General features: G+C 41.1%; 2 protein-coding genes across 2 annotated transcripts in view; one reads left to right on the plus strand and one right to left on the minus strand.

The window, feature by feature from the left end:
• Positions 1-13,443: 13,443 nt before the first annotated feature.
• Positions 13,444-16,566, minus strand: LOC105897625 (GTPase IMAP family member 4-like). Its single transcript, XM_031585811.2, has 3 exons — positions 16,549-16,566; positions 15,229-15,790; positions 13,444-14,223 (listed from the first exon to the last, which is right to left on the minus strand). The coding sequence occupies exons 1-3, from the start codon at positions 16,564-16,566 to the stop codon at positions 14,096-14,098; spliced, it is 708 nt and encodes a 235-aa protein (XP_031441671.1). The 3' UTR covers positions 13,444-14,095.
• Positions 16,567-18,036: 1,470 nt separating this feature from the next.
• The window catches only part of dclk3 (doublecortin-like kinase 3), a 4,622-nt gene continuing 3,411 nt past the window's right edge, over positions 18,037-19,247 (plus strand). Inside the window, exon 1 of the mRNA XM_031586201.2 lies at positions 18,037-19,247. This exon is cut by the window's right edge and continues 558 nt beyond it. Coding sequence (XP_031442061.1) covers positions 18,504-19,247 — 744 coding nt within the window. The 5' untranslated portion in view covers positions 18,037-18,503.

Here is a 19,247-nt window from a genome sequence, read left to right on the forward strand (position 1 = left end):
GTGAAAATCCGAGTGAATCTTTAACTTAAACCTTGAGCCCACCTCTTACAAGAAATGGTTGCAGTTCTTTCAAATGGTAGTATATTCTGCTGGAGCTAAATTCCTTTGGAATGCCTTGATGTAAAGTAAACAGAGCAGTATTTTGTCCAGACTGTTTATTAGTGACCTTAACGTTGCATCATGAGATATCATGAATGGGCTCTCGACCAGCTCACTCTAACTCCTGTCTGACCTCTTTCAAACAGGGGCCATGGAGGTGAATGGAATTTAGTTTAAACATGACATTTAGAAAAATCCAACTGCAACATCACTTCCTAGAAGCAGAGCCATGGTACTATGGACAGTCCCCATCCACAACACATAGTGTAGAGTTTTCACTCTAACGTCTTTCTACTGAATAAATTGTCCCTATTTCTATTGTCTGCAGTATGGTCTTTGACCCCTGACCTCACTGGACCAGGGCTCCCCACCCTCACCAATCCCAATTTGACCCATGTCTTTAGTTTAATCGTTTAAAATGCTATGTTATGTAATTCCATATGCGGGAGAGCCAGTCCACCACTATCTATAGAGACAAAACATTTTTTCAAACCAATTCAAACCAAGGCACTGAAACCTTGAGCCTAAAGAAAATAATACCGCCTCTCTCATAGTATCCACCCCTCTGGAATAACTAGGAGTCACCTCTCCACACAACAACTTCCACCAGGGACGTGCGGTCCTATGAGGCAGGTGAGGCAGAGCCTCACCTGTCATCTAGAAAAGTAAATAAAAATATATATATAAAATAAAATAAAATAAATATTGATATTTCTCTACTAATCTGTGGTATAGGTGTAATTTCTGCATGATTCCAATCATTTCGAGCATTTTTTTAATCAAAATCGCTGAATTCGCTGAATTTGCGCATGTCCTATTCAAATAGACGGGAGAAAACAAGGGACGTGCGGTCAGGTTAGGCACCATGTATTGTCTATGGGAGCTAGTGAGGCAGTTGTGGGTTTTATACCTGCTAGGGTGCTCATATCTACTAGGGTACGTCATAGAGTCTGTCGCGATTGTGACGTCTCGACTGCTTATTTGTCAACGGAGTATTACATTCCGTATTACATTCCGCTACTTCATTGGTCAGAATTTATTTGCTGCCCGATTATTTTGCCGGGTAGGTAGGACCCCGTAAACGTAAACAATTAATTACCAGTATCTAGTAATACAGTACCAATCGCGAACTGTACAGTAGCTACTTAGCATGCTAATAGCTAAGTGATTCAGCTATTCAGAAAAGTGGTGATTCCCGTCACGAAACACTCGTTTTTTCTGTAATCAACGACACAAACTAATCATCCGTTGCAATACAAAAATAAAGTTTAGCTTATTCACCCGATGCTAGTTAGCTAGCGACTGTAGCTACGAGACTTACCTGATGCTAGCTAGCTAGCTAGCGGCTGTAGCTACGAGATTTACCTTTTACCAAACCTGATTTTAAATACAGCGGTATAATTCACTCGATAAATACATCGGTGGGTAGATTAAGAAAATGTAACTAACGTGTTTTTACGTGAGTCTGAATATGAGGCTTGGCCAACAATTAGCTCTGAATGTCGAAACACTTGGGTTTATTTACAACACGTATGCCATCAATACTTTCTCCAATATCAATTCATTTTCTTTGATAATTAAACTGTCTCTGATATACAGTACTGTACAAAAGTTTCAGGCAGGTGTGAAACAAATGCTGTAAACTAAGAATGCTTTCAAAATGGAAGTGTTAACAGTTAATTTTTTCATCAATTAATAAAATGCAGTGAATGAACAGAAGAGAAATCTATATCAAATCAATATTTGGTGTGATTCTTCCAGGTACACTAGCACACAGTTTTTGAAGGAACTTAGCTGGTACGTTGTTCCAAACATCTTGGAGAACTAACCACAGATCTTCTTGGATGTAGGCTTCCTCAAATCCTTCTGTCTCTTCATGTAATCCTAGACAGACTTGATGATTTACAGCATTTTTTTCACACCTGCCTAAAACTTTTGCACAGAACCATGTCACCACCTCTGTTTCAATGCAACTTGGCTTACATTACATTTGAAAAAAATTACACATATACACATTGCAGAACTATGACAGTGTACAGAGTTGTTTTATCTTTTATTTCAATGTAAGACATTTAGTGTCGGGTGATTGCAGGAAGTTAGGTCTTCAGGTGGAGGGTCTCTATGCTGAGGTCATGAACCAACAATTACTCAGGATCCCTTGCTTCACTGCACTCCTCCTTACCATGGGTTGATTTACAAAAATCTGCTCGCAGCTGTGAGGCCTTGTGCAAACACACAATCGTCTAAAAACATTTTTATGTCCTCCTGAAATTCAAATGTGAAAAGGAAGGGATACTTGGCACTACCGTCATCCTCTTACTGAACTACTCTACTACCAACCCATACCCTTTCTGAACATTGAAATAGCTATCAAATGAAATACAACAGGTCATGTTTCATGGACGAGCATGCAAACATCAATTAATATAAATTAGTATCTTAGTATTCAATAGAAGTGAGATCAGTATCATCATTTGGAGGTAGAGCATAGTGTGTCATAGTTAGGGGGGGGGGGGGGGGGGCAATGTAAAGTCTTGGCTAGGGCAACAACACTATCAGGGCCAGCCCTAACCCCAGGATCCATAAAAGCACAGGTTGGCCGAGCGACAATATTAAAACAGTGGACCAGACATAATATTGTAATGAAAATCAGGATCACAGGGACATTTACCTCAGCAGCATAGTCTCTTCCATTTACACTCCTCCGTGGGCGATGTCGAGGACACCGTAGAGCAGTGTACCACTGATATTGCAGCCATAACCTCACTATTGCTGAAACAGTAAGCATGGTAGTTCCTGACCAGTGGTCCAGCAAAAAGAAGAGTACCCCAGTTCCAAGGATCCCTTCTTTTACATGTCAGTTTAGGTAGGAACATGTTTGTAGTAAATATGTAAACAAATGGGTATTAAATGTGTTAACAATTGCATGCCTGTTCTAAGGGATACTTCAAGGGAGCCATAGTGAGGGGGAAAAGCGGAGTAAAGTGGGGGGCATGTCCTGATCGGCTTTGTGTTGGCTCTTCAGGTGCTTAGTATGCCAGGTGTGGGTCCATGGATGTTGCTTTGGTTCCTAGGTGTGCCTCTCTGTAGGTAAACCTGAGGGGGAAAACAAACACACAATAATTAATTTAACAAACATAAAAAAATGCCAATCTGTACCTACCAAAAACACATTGTCACTGAAACTGATGAAGCATATGGTAGACACATAAAGCTGGTTTAAACCATTTGCATGTCATGACTTACACATATTTAGATGTTTTGTAGAACAAATGACTGCCTATTTAGACACTGCGATAGGTGCCCCTTACCTGCACTCGCAACAACTAGGCCTACATGGAGAATGGATAGGTCTACTACAAATACCTAATGATAATAAACCATGTGAATGAGCCCATTCGTTGTCTGTTTGAATAATTTAATTATTTTAACGAACTCTCTCGTATGCCCCTCTGTCAATATAGTCTCGCCTATTGTGAATAGCAATGATAGAGTTTTCTCAACATTGAGCCTCCTAATTAGACCTAGGCTACTACTTAGCGTCTATCTTAGGCTACTTTTATTTCGAAATAGTTGGTTGATGCGCCTCCTTACAATGTTATATTGTTTATTATTTGAGGAAAATAGCGTGCAGAGAGAAATAAGCATACGATGTCTTTGTCAAAAGGGCTGAAGAGGAAAGTTGACAACGGAGCTTATAAAGATAAATGGAGACAACTTTGCCTTTATCTTACCCGGTTTCACTAATGGAAAGCCCATGAGTCTCATCTGCAACGAAGTTGTCGCGGTTTTGCAAAGGGTACAATGTCAATGATCTAGCTATGTCTTTTCAATTTAGAGAGTGATGAGGCTGGTTCACTCAATAGCTCGCTATCGACTAACTCCTCAGACTTATATTACCTCAGACAAGGTAGCTAGCTAGCAGGTTATCTGGCAAACTAGTCTTACAAAACTAGAAGACGATACAAATGTTAAAAGACGTTTTTACTGACTTTCACAAACAGAAAACACAGCATTTCTAGGTTGCTGCATTGATGTGCTATTTTGTTTTGGATATATTTTGCATTTGCGCATAGTGTTACAGACAGTTAGTGTAGCAACTTCGTGACATGAGGAGTAGACGTTCAAGGTAAGAGACGTGTTTATTAATTAATTAAACCCGATGCGACCAAGATACGATGTCAACAGGTTGACTACCAGGCTAAGCTAACGCATCGTTTAGCTACGTTAGCTTGCTGCTATGTATTTTCCACGTTTGAAAAGTTCGGTTAACAAGTCGGTTGTTTGTTTAGCCGTATGACTTCGTAAAAATTCGGTTAACAAAACAGCTGTGTATTAAAACTTATAACTTCACAGAATAAAAATAAAAAACGATCGTTTAAAAGTCAGGCAAACGACGTTGAAGCTCAGCGAAAAAATAGAGGTCCTGCTATTAGCCAGTTCCTGCCTGATAACTAATCTTAACCAATCAACATTCTAGAATTGCATCCGTATGCGGATCGTTTTTGAGTCAACCCATCGTCTACTTACAGATACGTCAAACCGCGACAGACAAAATGGCGTCTATGACGTACCCTAGTAGATATGAGCACCCTAGCAGGTATAAAACCCACACAGTGGTGCCTCACCTAGGATTGCGCAATCGCTCCAAACTGGGTTTTGCGCATGCGTGCGCATGCGTAGAACATTTGAGCTGAGCTCAAAACGCATTGAAAAATCATGTAGGTGAGGCACACAGTACCTCTGCCTCAATGAAGGGGGCGTGCGAGAGCGCACCTGTCGGGGTTATGCTGGGAAACGTTGCTCTTCTTCTACACTTCTACTTGACGGCGAAAATGGAAGATTGTATTGCTAAGCTGAAGCAGTTCTCAAAACTGGACTTTCAGTCCAAACGTGAAATGATTAATAATGGGAGACCAATGCCGGAGTTAAAAGGTATGCTTCAAGCGACGGGACAGAAGATAACTCGATCGACTTCTCACATTCAAAGCCAAATTGCTTTGAACATGTTTGGAACCTCAAGAATAAATTTGGTTTTGAACTTACAGCGGCAGCTCCGTTGATTTCCCATTATTTCTATTGGGATTGTTTTATGTCTATGTGAAGCCATTTAACATCACTCAAGTGGTTATGATCACTTGGAACCCAAGACTGCTTTTTATTGGTGAGCTGATTTTGAGAAATTAAACTTAAATTGTAGGTAAGTTGTGTTTCCTGGTTGCAATGGTTATCCTGTTGCTACGTTAGCTAATTAGCTAGCTAAGGACACTTAATAACCTTACGAGTTAATCGGAAGAGTTCAATTTGCATGAAATGATAGCTGGTTATCTAGCTGATGTTATAGTCTCCTCGATTTAACTCTTAAAATTATAATGGGAAAAGGTAGAAACCCTCAGGGTGCTTGTGCAACTTAATATTTACACATGAGTTCATCACAAGCTAGCAGCTGCCTACTGTATGCACCTTACCTATGTGTGTGTAAAGAATGTTGATATGAAAAACAACCAGTAGTCAATGTGAAAGCTGCCGATTGAATGGTGATCTTAGATACTCTATCGTAAAGGCGCCTATTAATGCCCCAGCTATTAAAAACATTTATAGATCGAAAAATCTTTAATCAATCAATCTTACATATTTCAGTAGCGGTGGGTGTCTAGATTAGGACTGGTAACTTGTTTGGATTTCAACTGAAACGTGTTTTCAGTTTTTTTCTCCGTTGTGTAGACCGACACGCAAAATTAGCTGATACAGGAGGTGGAACCCATTAACATTGGTTGATATAGAAATCATTATTAAGTAACATGTACCTGCGTGAGTCTGTTAATAGGTTTCGGGCGTTAATAGGCGCCGTTACTAAATTGGGTTTATGTATTTGTAAATTTGACTCTGAAAAAGTCAGTGCCTCACCAGCCACGAACCTCACCGCACGTCACTGACTTCCACCCTCCCCTCCATCCACCTCTCACAAGAAATGGGTGCAGTTCTTTCAAACGGTCATATAATCTGGACACACACGGCACCTGTGGAATGAAACCTTTGAGATGTCATGATGTACTATGGACTGTTATATCATGATGAGATAGCATGATAGAGATAATTTTGAAACACTGTTAATGACTGAAGAATATATAAATCAAGTGCCTTGTTTTAATAATTACCTTGTATGGCTTTTCTGTGTTTCTGTGTGTGTGTAACTTTATTGATTATTAGGTGCTGACGCCATGTAGTCTGCATATGCGGGAGTGCCAGTACAACACTATTTCTAAAGGCAACGATTTTTTTCAAACCAAGGCACTGAAACCTTGAGCTTAAAGAAAAGAATACCACCTCTCATAGCATCCACCCCTCTGGAATAACTAGGAGTCACCTCTCCACACGTCAACTTCCACCCACCCCTCCATCCACCTCTCACAAGAAACGGGTGCAGTTCTTTCAAACGGTCATATAATCTGGACACACACTGCACCTGTGGAATGAAACCTTTGAGATGTCATGATGTACTATGAACTGTTATATCATGATGAGATACCATGGAAAGGGAAATTGAATTTGCTTTAATCTTTCTGGTCCACAGACATTTCTGTCAACTTAATCTTTGTCTCGTAATTGTTTTCCTCTATTGTTTTTATTACCCTCTGATTTGTGTCCCTTGTGTTTGTCACCAGTTCCTGTTAGCTGAAAATTAACACCCAAGTTAACCTCGGACTCCGTTGTTTATCCGATCTTTTCATTCAATATGCATATCGGGCTCACTCATGTCTTGACAGAGAAGAGAGAAGCACGGGCTCACTCATCTCGGTGGACGAGAAAGGCCAGGGCTCACTCCCAGACTACAGCAGATGAGAGAGAAGCAAAGTTAAACACATCACACAAGGTTTATATAGGTTGAAGTCAGCATTTCTCTGACGCCAAAGCATTATGTCAGCAGAGATAACAACATGGTGGGTGTCCCCCGTCCGAGGTCATCGTCACTGGAGCACCTCAGGGATGCGTGCTCTCCCCACTGCTCTTCTCCCTCTACACTAACGACTGCACCTCAGTAGACCCATCTGTTCAACTCCTGAAATTTGCAGACGACACATCAGTCATCGGCCTCTTCCGTGATGAAGACGAGTTTGCATTTAGGCTGGAAATTGAACAGCTGGCCCTGTGGTGCGGTCGCAACAACCTAGAGCAGAACACGCTCAAAACTGTGGAGATGACAGTGGACTTCAGGAGGAGCACTGCCCCCCCCCCCCCCCCCCATCATACTCAACAGCACTGTGTTGGCTGTGGAATCCTTCAGGTTTCTGGGATCCACAATCTCCCAGAACCTGAAGTGGGAACCCAACCTCAACACAATCATCAAAAAGGCCCAGCAGAGGATGTACTTCCTGCGACAGCTCAGGAAACCTGCAACCTACAACCTGCCTCAGGACCTGCTGATCCAGTTCTACACTGCAGGCATCGAGTCTGTTCTGTGCACTTCAATCACTGTCTGGTTTGGATCGGCCACCAAACTGGATAGGAATAGACTCCAACGGACAGTCAGGTCTGCTGAAAAGATCATTGGTGCCGACCCGCCCACCATCCAAGACCTGCTGTACACCTCCAGAGTCAGGAAACGGGTAGGGAAAATCACTGCAGACCCCTCAGACCCTGGACACAACCTATTCCAACTTCTCCCCTCTAGTAGGCGTTACAGAATACTGTTCGCCAAAACCACCAGACACAGAAACAGTTTCTTCCCCCTCGCCGTCTCACTAATGAACAGCTATCTCACTGTGGCACTGTGCAATAACCCTGGATCACCAAAACAACCACTGTACAATTACACCAACAAATCATATTTATTATATGTATTTATTTTATTCATACGAAATGTGCAATACATTCCACTCATCTGGAGGTGGATCTGGAGGTTATTCTTGCCTTACTTCCCTCATCTATTTAATGACACCATATAGTGAGCCTGATCAGAAGGTTGTGCAGGCCAGGAACAGACACCTGGCAAAGGTGAGGTGTGTAAGGGAAGTGGGCCTTAGGGATGACGCCTAGTCAGCGGAGATCAATCTTCTTGAAGACCCTTGAGTAAAAGAAAATAAAACATGTATGTTTGACAATGCATATGTGCTTATGGAAATTAAACATTCACAGAATGACAAGATGTATGCCCTACCACTCATGAGATATTTGGTCCTTCCTGAATAGGTATGGTAAAGGAGAGTGTGTCTGTACATGGGTAAACAGGAAATGAACATTTGCACCAGTAGTTTTTGTCCTGCTGTGCCTTCCCTGCACAACCTGTGCTTTTTGAATAGTAATGAGGAGCCATCAGACCCAACAAACAAGTTTTTAAAATGTATTGAACAGTTAAAGTTTCCATGTCATTAGAACAATTGCAAGGATTTGTATTGGCTTCAGTTCAGTGCTACACATCAGAAAGCTTGACAGTTGACTGCTTGGTTACCAGTTAGCCTACTAGGAACACATGAATTATCTTCAGTTCTGCATTTTGAAAAAATAATTTAACAATGTAGCTAGCTGGTGTTGCCTCTTTGAAAGTTAACTACATGGCAATAACTGCTGGAAAATACATCTATTGCTTTGCATGATGGCTTACAGATATAAAAAAATTGCTGTTATTAAAGTAAACATTGCCACAACCGAAGGCTACACTTCTGCCTGAGTAGAACAAGACTGCCATCTAGTGGTCAATTCATTGTCTTTGATTGGAGGGGAGGAGGCATTTTTTGTGGATCAAGACCTATTTGTGTGTGGATGTCAGTGGAAGCTGGAATGAATGTGTGTATTGGATGATCCACAAATGCAGATTTAACACTTCACATACAGAAAAATGGCATTTCACGACAAATACACATTCAAAGTATGATGTATTTTTACAAATAACATATATTCACAAATAGACATTATTTTATACAAATATATATATAATTTATAATATATATATAAAAAATAATTTGTTTAATCAAATGAGAACTTATGAGTCACAAGTAAAGAAGTTATGTATCTGTGGATAGAAAAACCAATTTGTAAATGATCGTGGATTTGTGGATCATGGTCCGTGCATTTTACAAATCATTTTGAGACATTTTGCTCTCCATACTCCAAACTCGGCAAAGTATAGTTCAAGTTCAAGTTCAAGTTTATTATCATTTACTCATAAACAGCATTTATTAGTAATGAAATTCTTTGTGCTCAATGTCCGTTCAACTTAGAGAATAAATAAATGGAGAATGGAGTATCCAGCATAAATAAATACTGATGAATGGAGAAAAAGGGTAGGAAAAAGAGAAAAAAATTGTAGTGCAAAAAGATATTTCAAGGACAGTTCAGCATCCTGATGGCATGTGGGTAAAAACTATCCCTGTATCTGCTGGTACGGGACCTTATACTCTTGTGGGTTGAATGCAGGTGACAGGCAGGATGTAATGTGGTCTTTGACTAACCTCTCAAAGCATTTCATCACAACAGAGGTGAGTGCGAGAGGGCGGTAATCATTGAGACAGCTCACTGATGGTTTCTTAGGGACTGGGATGATGGTGGCCCTCTTGAAGCTATTGGGGACGACAGACTGGGACAGGGAGAGGTTAAATATTTCACTGAACACCTCTGCCAGTTCAGGAGCACAGGCCTTGAGAACACGGCCAGGGATGTTGTCAGGTCCTGGAGCTTTATGCACATTCACTCTCCTGAATGACTTGCACACATCAGTCACAGATACCTGGAGAGGGCAGCTGTCTTGCTCCAGCAGTACCTCTGACCTGGTGTGTATACTCATACAACTAACATTTGAAAGTCTACGTGATAACAGTGGAGTGGACCACAACATTTGTGTTCCAACAGGCACACAAATAAAGAATCGGACAGGAAAACTAAATCAGAGAATTGTGCAGTCTTGTACTTGCTGCTGTCCCTCATCTTCCTCATCTTCCTCTCTCCACTCCCTCTCCATCTCCTCCCTCATCTTCCTCATCTCCCTCATGTCCCTCTCCCTCTTCCTCTCCTCCCCTCTCTCATGCCTCTCCCTCTCTCTCTGTTGTTGGAGTTGTTTTTAGATTTCCTACCTCTCTTTCTCATATTTTTCCTGCAGTTTCCTCTCCAGTTGCTCTTTTTCTCTGCGTTTTTGCTCTTCTATCTCTCTCTTCTGATCGTAACCTCTAATTAGTCCCTATTTCTACTGTCTGCAGTATGGTCTTTAACCCCTGACCTCACTGGACCAGGGCTCTCCACCCTCACCAATCCCAATTTGACCCATGGGTTTAGTTTAATCATTTCAAAAGTTATGTTATCAAGGCCAAGGCACTGAAACCTTGAGCCTAAAGAAAAGAATACCGCCTCTCTCATAGTATCCACCCCTCTGGAATAACTAGGAGGCATGTCTCCACACGTCAAGTCCCACCCACCCCTCCATCCACCTCTTACAAGAAATGGGTGCAGTTCTTTCAAATGGTAGTATGTTCTGGACACACACTGCACCTGTGGAATGAAACCTTTGAGATACCATGATGTACTATGGACTGTTATATCATGGCCTTTTGAACTGTTTGACTGTTGGTGGGTGTCTAAAACTAGTTCAATGTAAGACTCCAGGCTCCTGAAAAAGCATTGACCTGTTACCTTTGAAGGAATTTCAAGGAATTTTTGGGAAGTCTATCAATTTAACACCGTCATAATTCCTCCATACTTTGCTAATGTATATGGTCCTTTCTAAAAAAACAAATAATTAGTTATTTATTTTAAATTAACAACCCAAATAAATACAAAAACTATTACAAAAATGACCTCAAACATCTAAGAGTTTAGTCAGGTTTGATCCTCCCTACACCCTTTTCAAATGCTATGTTCTGTAATTCCGTATGTGGGAGAGCTAGTCCTGCACTAGGAATGCATCTCTGGAGACAAAGATTTTTTTCAAACCAACTCTGGGCTTTTTTTCCATTCCATAATATGCTCCTTAATCAAAGGGTTGTATTGTTTAATGACTGGCATCATCATAGAGATGTCATTAAATTGGGGAGCAACCACCGTCTTAATAGTATTGATTTCCCCCATAATTTGAGATCAATTTCCATTTTTCCAGTTTTGCTTTGACATTAGAGGGTTAATCTTCCTGGACCACAGACATTTCTGGCAACTTAATCTTTGTCTCGTAATTGTCTTCCTCTATTCCTCCGATTAACCTCTGATTTTTGAAGTTAGTTATAGACATTCATAAATACTCTGTTAATGTCCCTTGTGTTTGTCACCAGTTCCTGTTAGCTGAAAATTCACACTCAAGTTTATCTCGGACTCTGAAGTTGTATATAAGAATCTTTTCATTCAATATGCATATTGGGCTCACTCATGTCTTGGCAGAGAAGAGAGAAGCACGGGCTCACTCCCAGACTACAGCAGATGAGAGAGAAGCAAAGTTACAAAGGTTTATATAGGTTGAAGTTAGCGTTTCTCTGACGCCAAAGCATAATGTCAGCAGAGATAACAACATGGTGGGTGTCCCACGTCCGAGGTCATCTTGATATGATTTTTGCAACGTAATGCATCAGCAAGGCAGAAAAGAAGGACTGCTAGTTCTACTTATCAGCCCTCGCTTACGCACACACAGAAGGTACAGTAGGACATACTCAGCTTTGTTATTCTTTATTTCATTCATTCGAAAATTCTACATTCAAAATCCACACATCTGTTTCAGTAGCAGGTCAGTGTGTTTCTTTTTTCTCTAATTCTTTTTACTGACATCCAAGAGTCTGTTGTCTTTGTATTTGTTTCTTTTTTTCAGCTGTAACTGAATATATCCATCAATCCAAGATCCATCATTGAAGGTTCAGTTGCTATTCTGTCTTTTGGTGCACTATTAGAAAATGTAGTTTAATCAAGAACCCATCTACAACTTGACTCAAATCTTCAGATATAATTATATGACTCAAAAGATCTGCACAATTTTTACCAACATTTTGTCAATACCAACAATTTATCAAATTTTGTGTAATGGCCTGCTGTAACCAATGTAAAATGTTGGCTGCTTACCTGTCAGTCAATATGTGTTGCATATTGGCTGTTCACACTCAAAAGGGGTGTCGTTGGATGGTCCTCTCCAGATTCTAGCAAATGTCAAACAGAAAATGTGACCTAGCACTTCCACGAGGGCCCCAGGGGCTGACTTTAGTTCAGCATCACCTGTGATTCGTTTACTTCCTGAATCCTGTACCTTCAGGATAAATCATGAGAGTAGCTAGCGGCCTGTTGAAAACTGGACCAACCATCCAGCAGCCTACAGTAAGATGAGAAGGCCTTTTGAACTGTTTGACTGTTTCAGAGTGACTACAACTAGTTCAATGTAAGACTTCAGGCTCCTGAAAAAGCATTGACCTGTGACCTTTGAACAGTACAACAATTATTACTTTGACAAAGGTTTAGTCTTATTATCTTTATTTCGAGTTCAGCTCAGCACCTGGATGCATATTTGTTCTTGAGTGGCATAAATCAACATAACCCATGAAATGAATACGTTGAAAACAAACTGTAACCAAAAGGAAAACAAAATCAAATAATTGAATGACAACAAACAACGTAAGGAAATCTGACCAACTGTTTAATTAAAAATATATATACATTGTTAAGTCACTAGGTGGCACCACCTCTTAGGTAAAACAACAGTCAGGTACCCTGAGAGCAGTGGTTCCCAAACTTTTTACAGTCCCGTACCCCTTCAGACATTTAATCTCCAGCTGCGTAATTATTTTTTTCCTTTTCACCTATTACTTTGATTCCGTTTTAATCCGTTTCGGCTCATTTTATTCACCCAGAGGTAGATTGATGGCTTAAAATGAGTGAATAATATGTGCCACAAGTGACCCAAACAGAAGACTAAAAAAACATTATTTGCAGGCGATTGGGAAGATGAGCGAATTCATTTGACAGGCTACGGAGGTCTGTGTTAAATAGGGGGGCGTGGCCGGAGCGGAGTTCAGCACAGACGTGACATTTTCTCAGTGGTTGTGTTTTCTAATTAATGCTTGTTCATCGTTGCGATAGTTGTTGTGTTTATAAGAAATAAATACAGCCTTGCAGGACAAAATACAGGGGAATTTGGGCGATTTTGATGTACAAAATGATGTTTCCGTCTGAAAGTTGCAATTCTGTTTCAAACGGTACATTCTGCGAATTCCGTCCGTTTTCTGTTATCGCGGAAATTTTCTCCCCGCGTACCCCCTGAACCACTTCGCGTACCCCTGGGGGTACGCGTACCCCAGTTTGGGAACCGATGCCTTAGAGGACTATGAGAAAAATGTTCTTATCATGGATACCATTCTTCTGCGGAAAACAAAGAATCAAGTGCAGTGGTTAAAAGAGAATTTAAAAAATGAAAATCAACAATGGTCATTTAAAATAAAACAAACTCAAATCTTAACAATTTTTTTTTTTTAAACCTACACATCTCCTTAGACTTTATTTTAAATCATGTTTCAACACTAGGTGGGAATGTGATATTATACTATCATGAGTGACTTAGCCTCTCTGACCCACAGTATAACTACTTCAGCTACTAAAATCATTAACTACGATAATGATAATGTTCTGTAGTCTCTCATCTTTATATTTTATATGATCCTGCTCCTATATGATCCTGCTCCTATATGATCGTGCCAAAAATTGCCTTTGCCAGTATTTCAGTTATTGCTTCAACAACTTTCATCAGAAGATGAAATGGATTTGAATCCTCAGCTTGAGCTCTGGCTGCATTTTCAAACATGCTCTGTATCTTAGATCTTTCATCTGTCAGTTCTCTGTCATGCTGTTCCTTTAATTTAGTCATCATGCTCATCATCTCCTCTTTCTCTCTCTTTTTCTCAGACTCTCTCTCCACCCTTTCCCTTTCTCTGTCCTCTTTCTCTCTCTCTTTCTCAGACTCTCTCTCTCCCCTTTCCCTTGTTTTCTCCTCATTCATCTCCTGCTTCTCCCTCTTCCTCTCCTTCCTCTCCCTCTCTCTCTCTTCTTAGAATTGTTTCTGGATTTTCTGCATCTCTTTCTCATATTTTTCCTGTAGTTTCCTCTCCAGCTGCTCTTTTTCTTTTTGTATTTCCTCTTCTTTCTCTTTCAGGATACGTTGTTTCTCTTCTTCAACTGCACTCTCAGGGCCTCATTTACTAACATTGCGACCGCAGCTTAATCTGCGCCTTTGCCAAACCGCAAATAACGCACGGTATTTTGCATCCTATTTATCAAACAAGAACATCGTCGCGTCATCTGCGCGAACACCGCCCATTAGTGTTATTTAGAGAAGAAAGAGCCTACGTGTTCCACCATAGATGATGAGCTAAAATTAAAATGAGAGCTTTTGGTTCACGAGGTTACAGCAAACTAACCCAGGTAAATATAGAAACTCATAAATATTTCTCCGTTTAGCCCTTCCGTCCATATTAAAAGTTGTGATCACTTTGAATTCAAGACTGTCTTTTATTGGTGAGCTGATTTTGGGAAATTCAACTTTTCAGCGAACATTGAGTTTCTGGGTTGCTATGGTTACCCCTCAGGGTGCCTGTGCAGCTTCATATTAACGAGTTTATGTTCACAAGTTCATATTCACACATATTAACATGAGTTAATCACACACAGGCAACTGCAAACTGTTAATATGGTTCCCTAAGCTAGAGATAGCTAGGATAGTTAATAGCCCGGTTAACTGCATTCCAACACTGAAAACCAGGCTTTTCAAAAATGCTGCCCTAGCAGTAAACCATACAATGACCGGCAATTCTGGGTAAAGCGTGGCCGAACAGCTAGCTGGTGGGACAATTTTGTATATGCCTATATTAAATGATATATCAAATATAGACATTTAAAAAAAAAAAAAACATTTCTGATGTTCGTATTTTTCATAATCTCGCAGGCACATAGTTTTCATTTAGCAGCTGATATGTCATGCTGAAACACCTCTTGTTTCGTTACTAATAGGGTACATAATTAGGCGCACTTTACTCATCTCCTTCCATCTCTTTGCGACGAACACCCACTTTCCCTTATACACTCCCAGCAGCGGTAATCTAAAGTGCGCCACCTTTGATAAATACGGTTTTAGGTTTTTACCCGCTATTTTACCCCTGAAACAGGCGCAATCCTGTTAGTAAGTGAGGCCCTCAGCCTCTTGGAACATCTCGTTGGTGTAGTAGCCTCCTCCATTCTTCTGGACTAACTCTCTGATCTTCTGGAGCAGCTCAGTGACCTGAGAGGGATCCTTCAGCTTATTATTGAAGACATGGTACTCGCCGTTACATCTGTTCACGAGTTCCTGCAGCTCTGGGCATCCAGACAAGAACTCCTCAATAGTGGTTCCCTCCATTTTAAGGGTCTCACCACCAGTAAAGAGAACCATGCTGTATCTGTCTCCAGCCTGGCCAAAGATTTCTTGAATCTTTTGAACCGTCTCCATTTCCTCTTCAGTGTATCTCCCCAGCCTGATGACCACCAGGAAAACATGGGGACCAGGAGCAGCGTAACTGATACACTGGCAAATATCTTTAGCTGTTTTAACCATGCCAAACCTGGTGTCAAACAGGCCTGGGGTGTCAATGACAGCAACCTGTTGCCCATCCACCATAGCTTTGGATTTAGAACAGTCTACCGTCATAGACTTGGCACTGAACTTGGATTCAAAGCAGTCTCGTCCCAGAATGGTGTTTCCAGAGGCACTCTTCCCACCATCACAATCCTCAGCTCATTATCTGTCCTGCTAGATCCTGTGTAGAAGAACGAGCAAGCTTAAGAATCAACATCAGGTTGTTCGTACATTGTACTAAATTCAGTTTCTACAGAGATGATAGATAAGTAACAATTCACCTGCTATGACAGAGCTGAAAAGGGAGGTGGCAGAGTGAATAAATTAATGTCTAAATACCATTTAGTACCAACTATAATCTTCACAGTAAGGTTCTTCTGCAGATTCTGTATTTCAGACCAATTCATGCACTTAAGTAGTTCTCTGACTCCCCTTCCGTGATCTAATGTGGCTTCAGTATACAGTACATACTGCTCAGTTCAGCATTCATAGGACAAGGTGACATTTCTCTTAAATTACTCCCTCTGTCAGCTGAAAGGGAAAATGTCCACTTGGACAGACTGACACATTTCTATGAAGGTTGTGTCAATAAAAAACTAACAAAAAAATGATTCCTCATCATCATCATTCTTTTCATGTCCCATTTTAATAAAGTCAAGATTTTCTTCATGGTTTAACCATTTTGTTGTGTTCCGGTCAAAAATGTCCGTTTTTATCCCTTTAGTCATGAATATAAATATTTACTTTCATCTTAAAACTATTTTTTTAGGATTTATGACATAATTCAACCTTCCCACTTGAATGGTTGAAATAAATAATAGTGAGATTCATTATTTTATTCGTTTTACATCAAATTCATTTTTTCCAATAATTTATTATTGTTACTCTTGAACCATAGGAGTTGTAACCATGTTGCGAACACAACATGAGGGTTAATATTGCAATTTGGAAACAGCACTCCCCACCATGAGAGTTTCAAGAGCTTGTTGAGTGAGAAAAAGGAATGCATTCATTTTGAAACCAAACTTAATTGTGCACAAATCTAATTGGTCAGAAGCTAGTTATACTGAATATAGGCTACTGCAGTTGTTTGAAACGTAAATATATTCAGCACCTGTGGAATGAAACTGGAACTACATCCCTGACATAATCATGAACGGGCTGATGACCAGCTAAACTCCTATCTGACCCATTTCAAACGGGCCATGGAGGTGAATGGAATTTAGTGAGTGGTACACCATTTAAACATGACATTTTTATCCAACCGCAATATTGCTTTCCAGAAGCAGAGCCGTGGGACTATGGACAGTCCACATTCACAGAACACATTATCCTGTTTTCTCTATAACTACTCTTGCTTTGATGGGATTATCCACTACCATCTACTTCCAAATTGTTGAACATTCCTCAAAATAAAGCAATTATATTTGGACCTGTTGTTGACAGTTGACTTTCTCCCACATTGTCTAGCCATCTCCTCCCTAAAGTAACCTGTAATGACTAAGCATGTGAAAAGAACAACTGATGAAGGGGTGGGTGTTTACGCTGTCCAGTACTGTGACTGACTGAGACATGCATTTAAAATGATAATTGTATTTGTCAGTGAGTTAACCAGAAATAAAAGGCTTTGATGTTTATGTCAATACTCTTATCACATTTGTAGGATAAGGTGTCGTGAAGATTGGAACCGAGATTCTAAATACCAGTGACTTAATACATTAATGGGAGAACGCTTAAATCATGTTATCCAGACGGCGTCTCCCCATAGAATAATTTGTTTTACCATAACGTTATTAAAATGCACACCTTTCGAGCATTGGGAGACATTCCCCACTGACTGTAATGTTAACTACGTTACATAGAGTTTCCTCCGAGGTAGGGTGACCAGACGTCCTTACACTGTTTTGGAGGTGTTTACGTGTCAAAAGTGAAAATGTCCCCGGATTTTGTCACAGAAATCTGGTCACCTTACTCCGAGGCCAGGGCATCTTGTTATTACTACCTCGTAATGTGAGAATATTTCTATATTAAAGGGGTTGCGTGGTAACCAGGGTAACGCAAAGCAGGATATGACATCCGGTACCCCGTTAGTAGCTATTCAACAGGTCTACCGCAGTCAGAGCACCAAGCAGCCCAGCAACTGAGAGCGAGCTAATGTAAAACGGTCTCTAAACCTAACTTTTTTTATTTCTCGAAGCATGCTGGATCACTTGAAATACGTCTTTCAAATGCTGGTGTGGTGTCAAAGTTGATAATGAGATGGGCTGAAGAAACTGGTTACTGATCCGATGGTGAAAATGATGCCTTTGTGGAACCATCGCCTCGCAGGACACACCGCGCGCAATCCATGTGGTGAGTTCTGTTCCGATCACTGTCTATCAATTACTTGTTTCTCTGTTTCCAGTTTAAAAACTTAACTTGTAGCCTATACCTGTATATTGTAGTCTCTTCTCCCGCTCATCTTAAACTGAAACACTGGTCTCTTTGACGGTTCTTCGCTAAATCAATAAATAATGACTCATTTGTGTGAATGTGTAAGACCATACGATCGGATGAGATTTGAACTGTTACTGGAGATTCCAGTTTCTTCAAGTGCAATGGCACTGAATTATTTAACAAAACAGAGTGCTTTGTGTGTGCGTGTGTGTTTGTGGCTTTCCACTTGTGTGTTTGATGGAACATCTATTCGTTTGTAGCCTGGGTTTGTGTTTTTGTGTTTCCAGGGGGCCTGACCCAAAAGTGCTCTGACAAAGGTGGATCTCCCCCCCGCACTAAGTGTGTGCTGCTCACACCACTGGCCCCATCTGTAACAGGGGGCTGTGTGAACAAGGTAAGTGGCCACCACACTATGACTGGTGGATGTGCAGGCAGAAGAAATGGCTTCCACACAAGGCATGCCGAAGGCTCTCCAGTGCGCCCTCACCTGGTAACCATAATTAGGCCAAATGAGGACGGGGCTATCAGGAAGATCTCGCTGCTTCTCAATCGCCGGGCCGTGGTGTCGTTTGAGCAGCTGCTAAGTGATGTGTCCGAGGCTTTGGGATACCCATCCTGGAATAATGATCGTGTGCGGCACCTGTTCTCACCGGCTGGACAGGCAATCAGTAGTCTTTCTCAGTTTTTCCAAGCAGATGACGCGTTTTTGGCACTGGGACGGACACGGCCGTCTCTCGCCAGCCTGCAGATGGCGCTGGAGGAACTCTACCCAGGTTGCCAGGGTTACTGCAATGAGCTTCTGAAAAGGTGGCAACAGAGCTTGAGGCCCAAAGCCAGCAAGGCCGACAGTGGTTTCCATGATGTCAGCCCAAAAACAGATCATTCCCTAAGCAGCATTCAATCAATCAGACCATCTGCCAATAACCTCCAGCCAATCAGGGAGCGACAAGAGCAAAGGGAAAAAGATTTGAATGAAAAGCACAAGAGAGACAGAGAAAGAAAGTTGAGGAGGAGAAAAGAAAAGATGGAGGAGTCCTATCTCAAACCACACTCACATGTTGACCATCGGCTCCACACATTGCCTGGGAAGCAAGGTGAACAAAGAGCACAGTGCTGCAAACGCACAGGAAACAAATGCAGACACACACAGTCGGGT

Source organism: Clupea harengus, chromosome 19 (assembly GCF_900700415.2).
Source record: "Clupea harengus chromosome 19, Ch_v2.0.2, whole genome shotgun sequence".
Taxonomy (NCBI): domain Eukaryota; kingdom Metazoa; phylum Chordata; class Actinopteri; order Clupeiformes; family Clupeidae; genus Clupea; species Clupea harengus.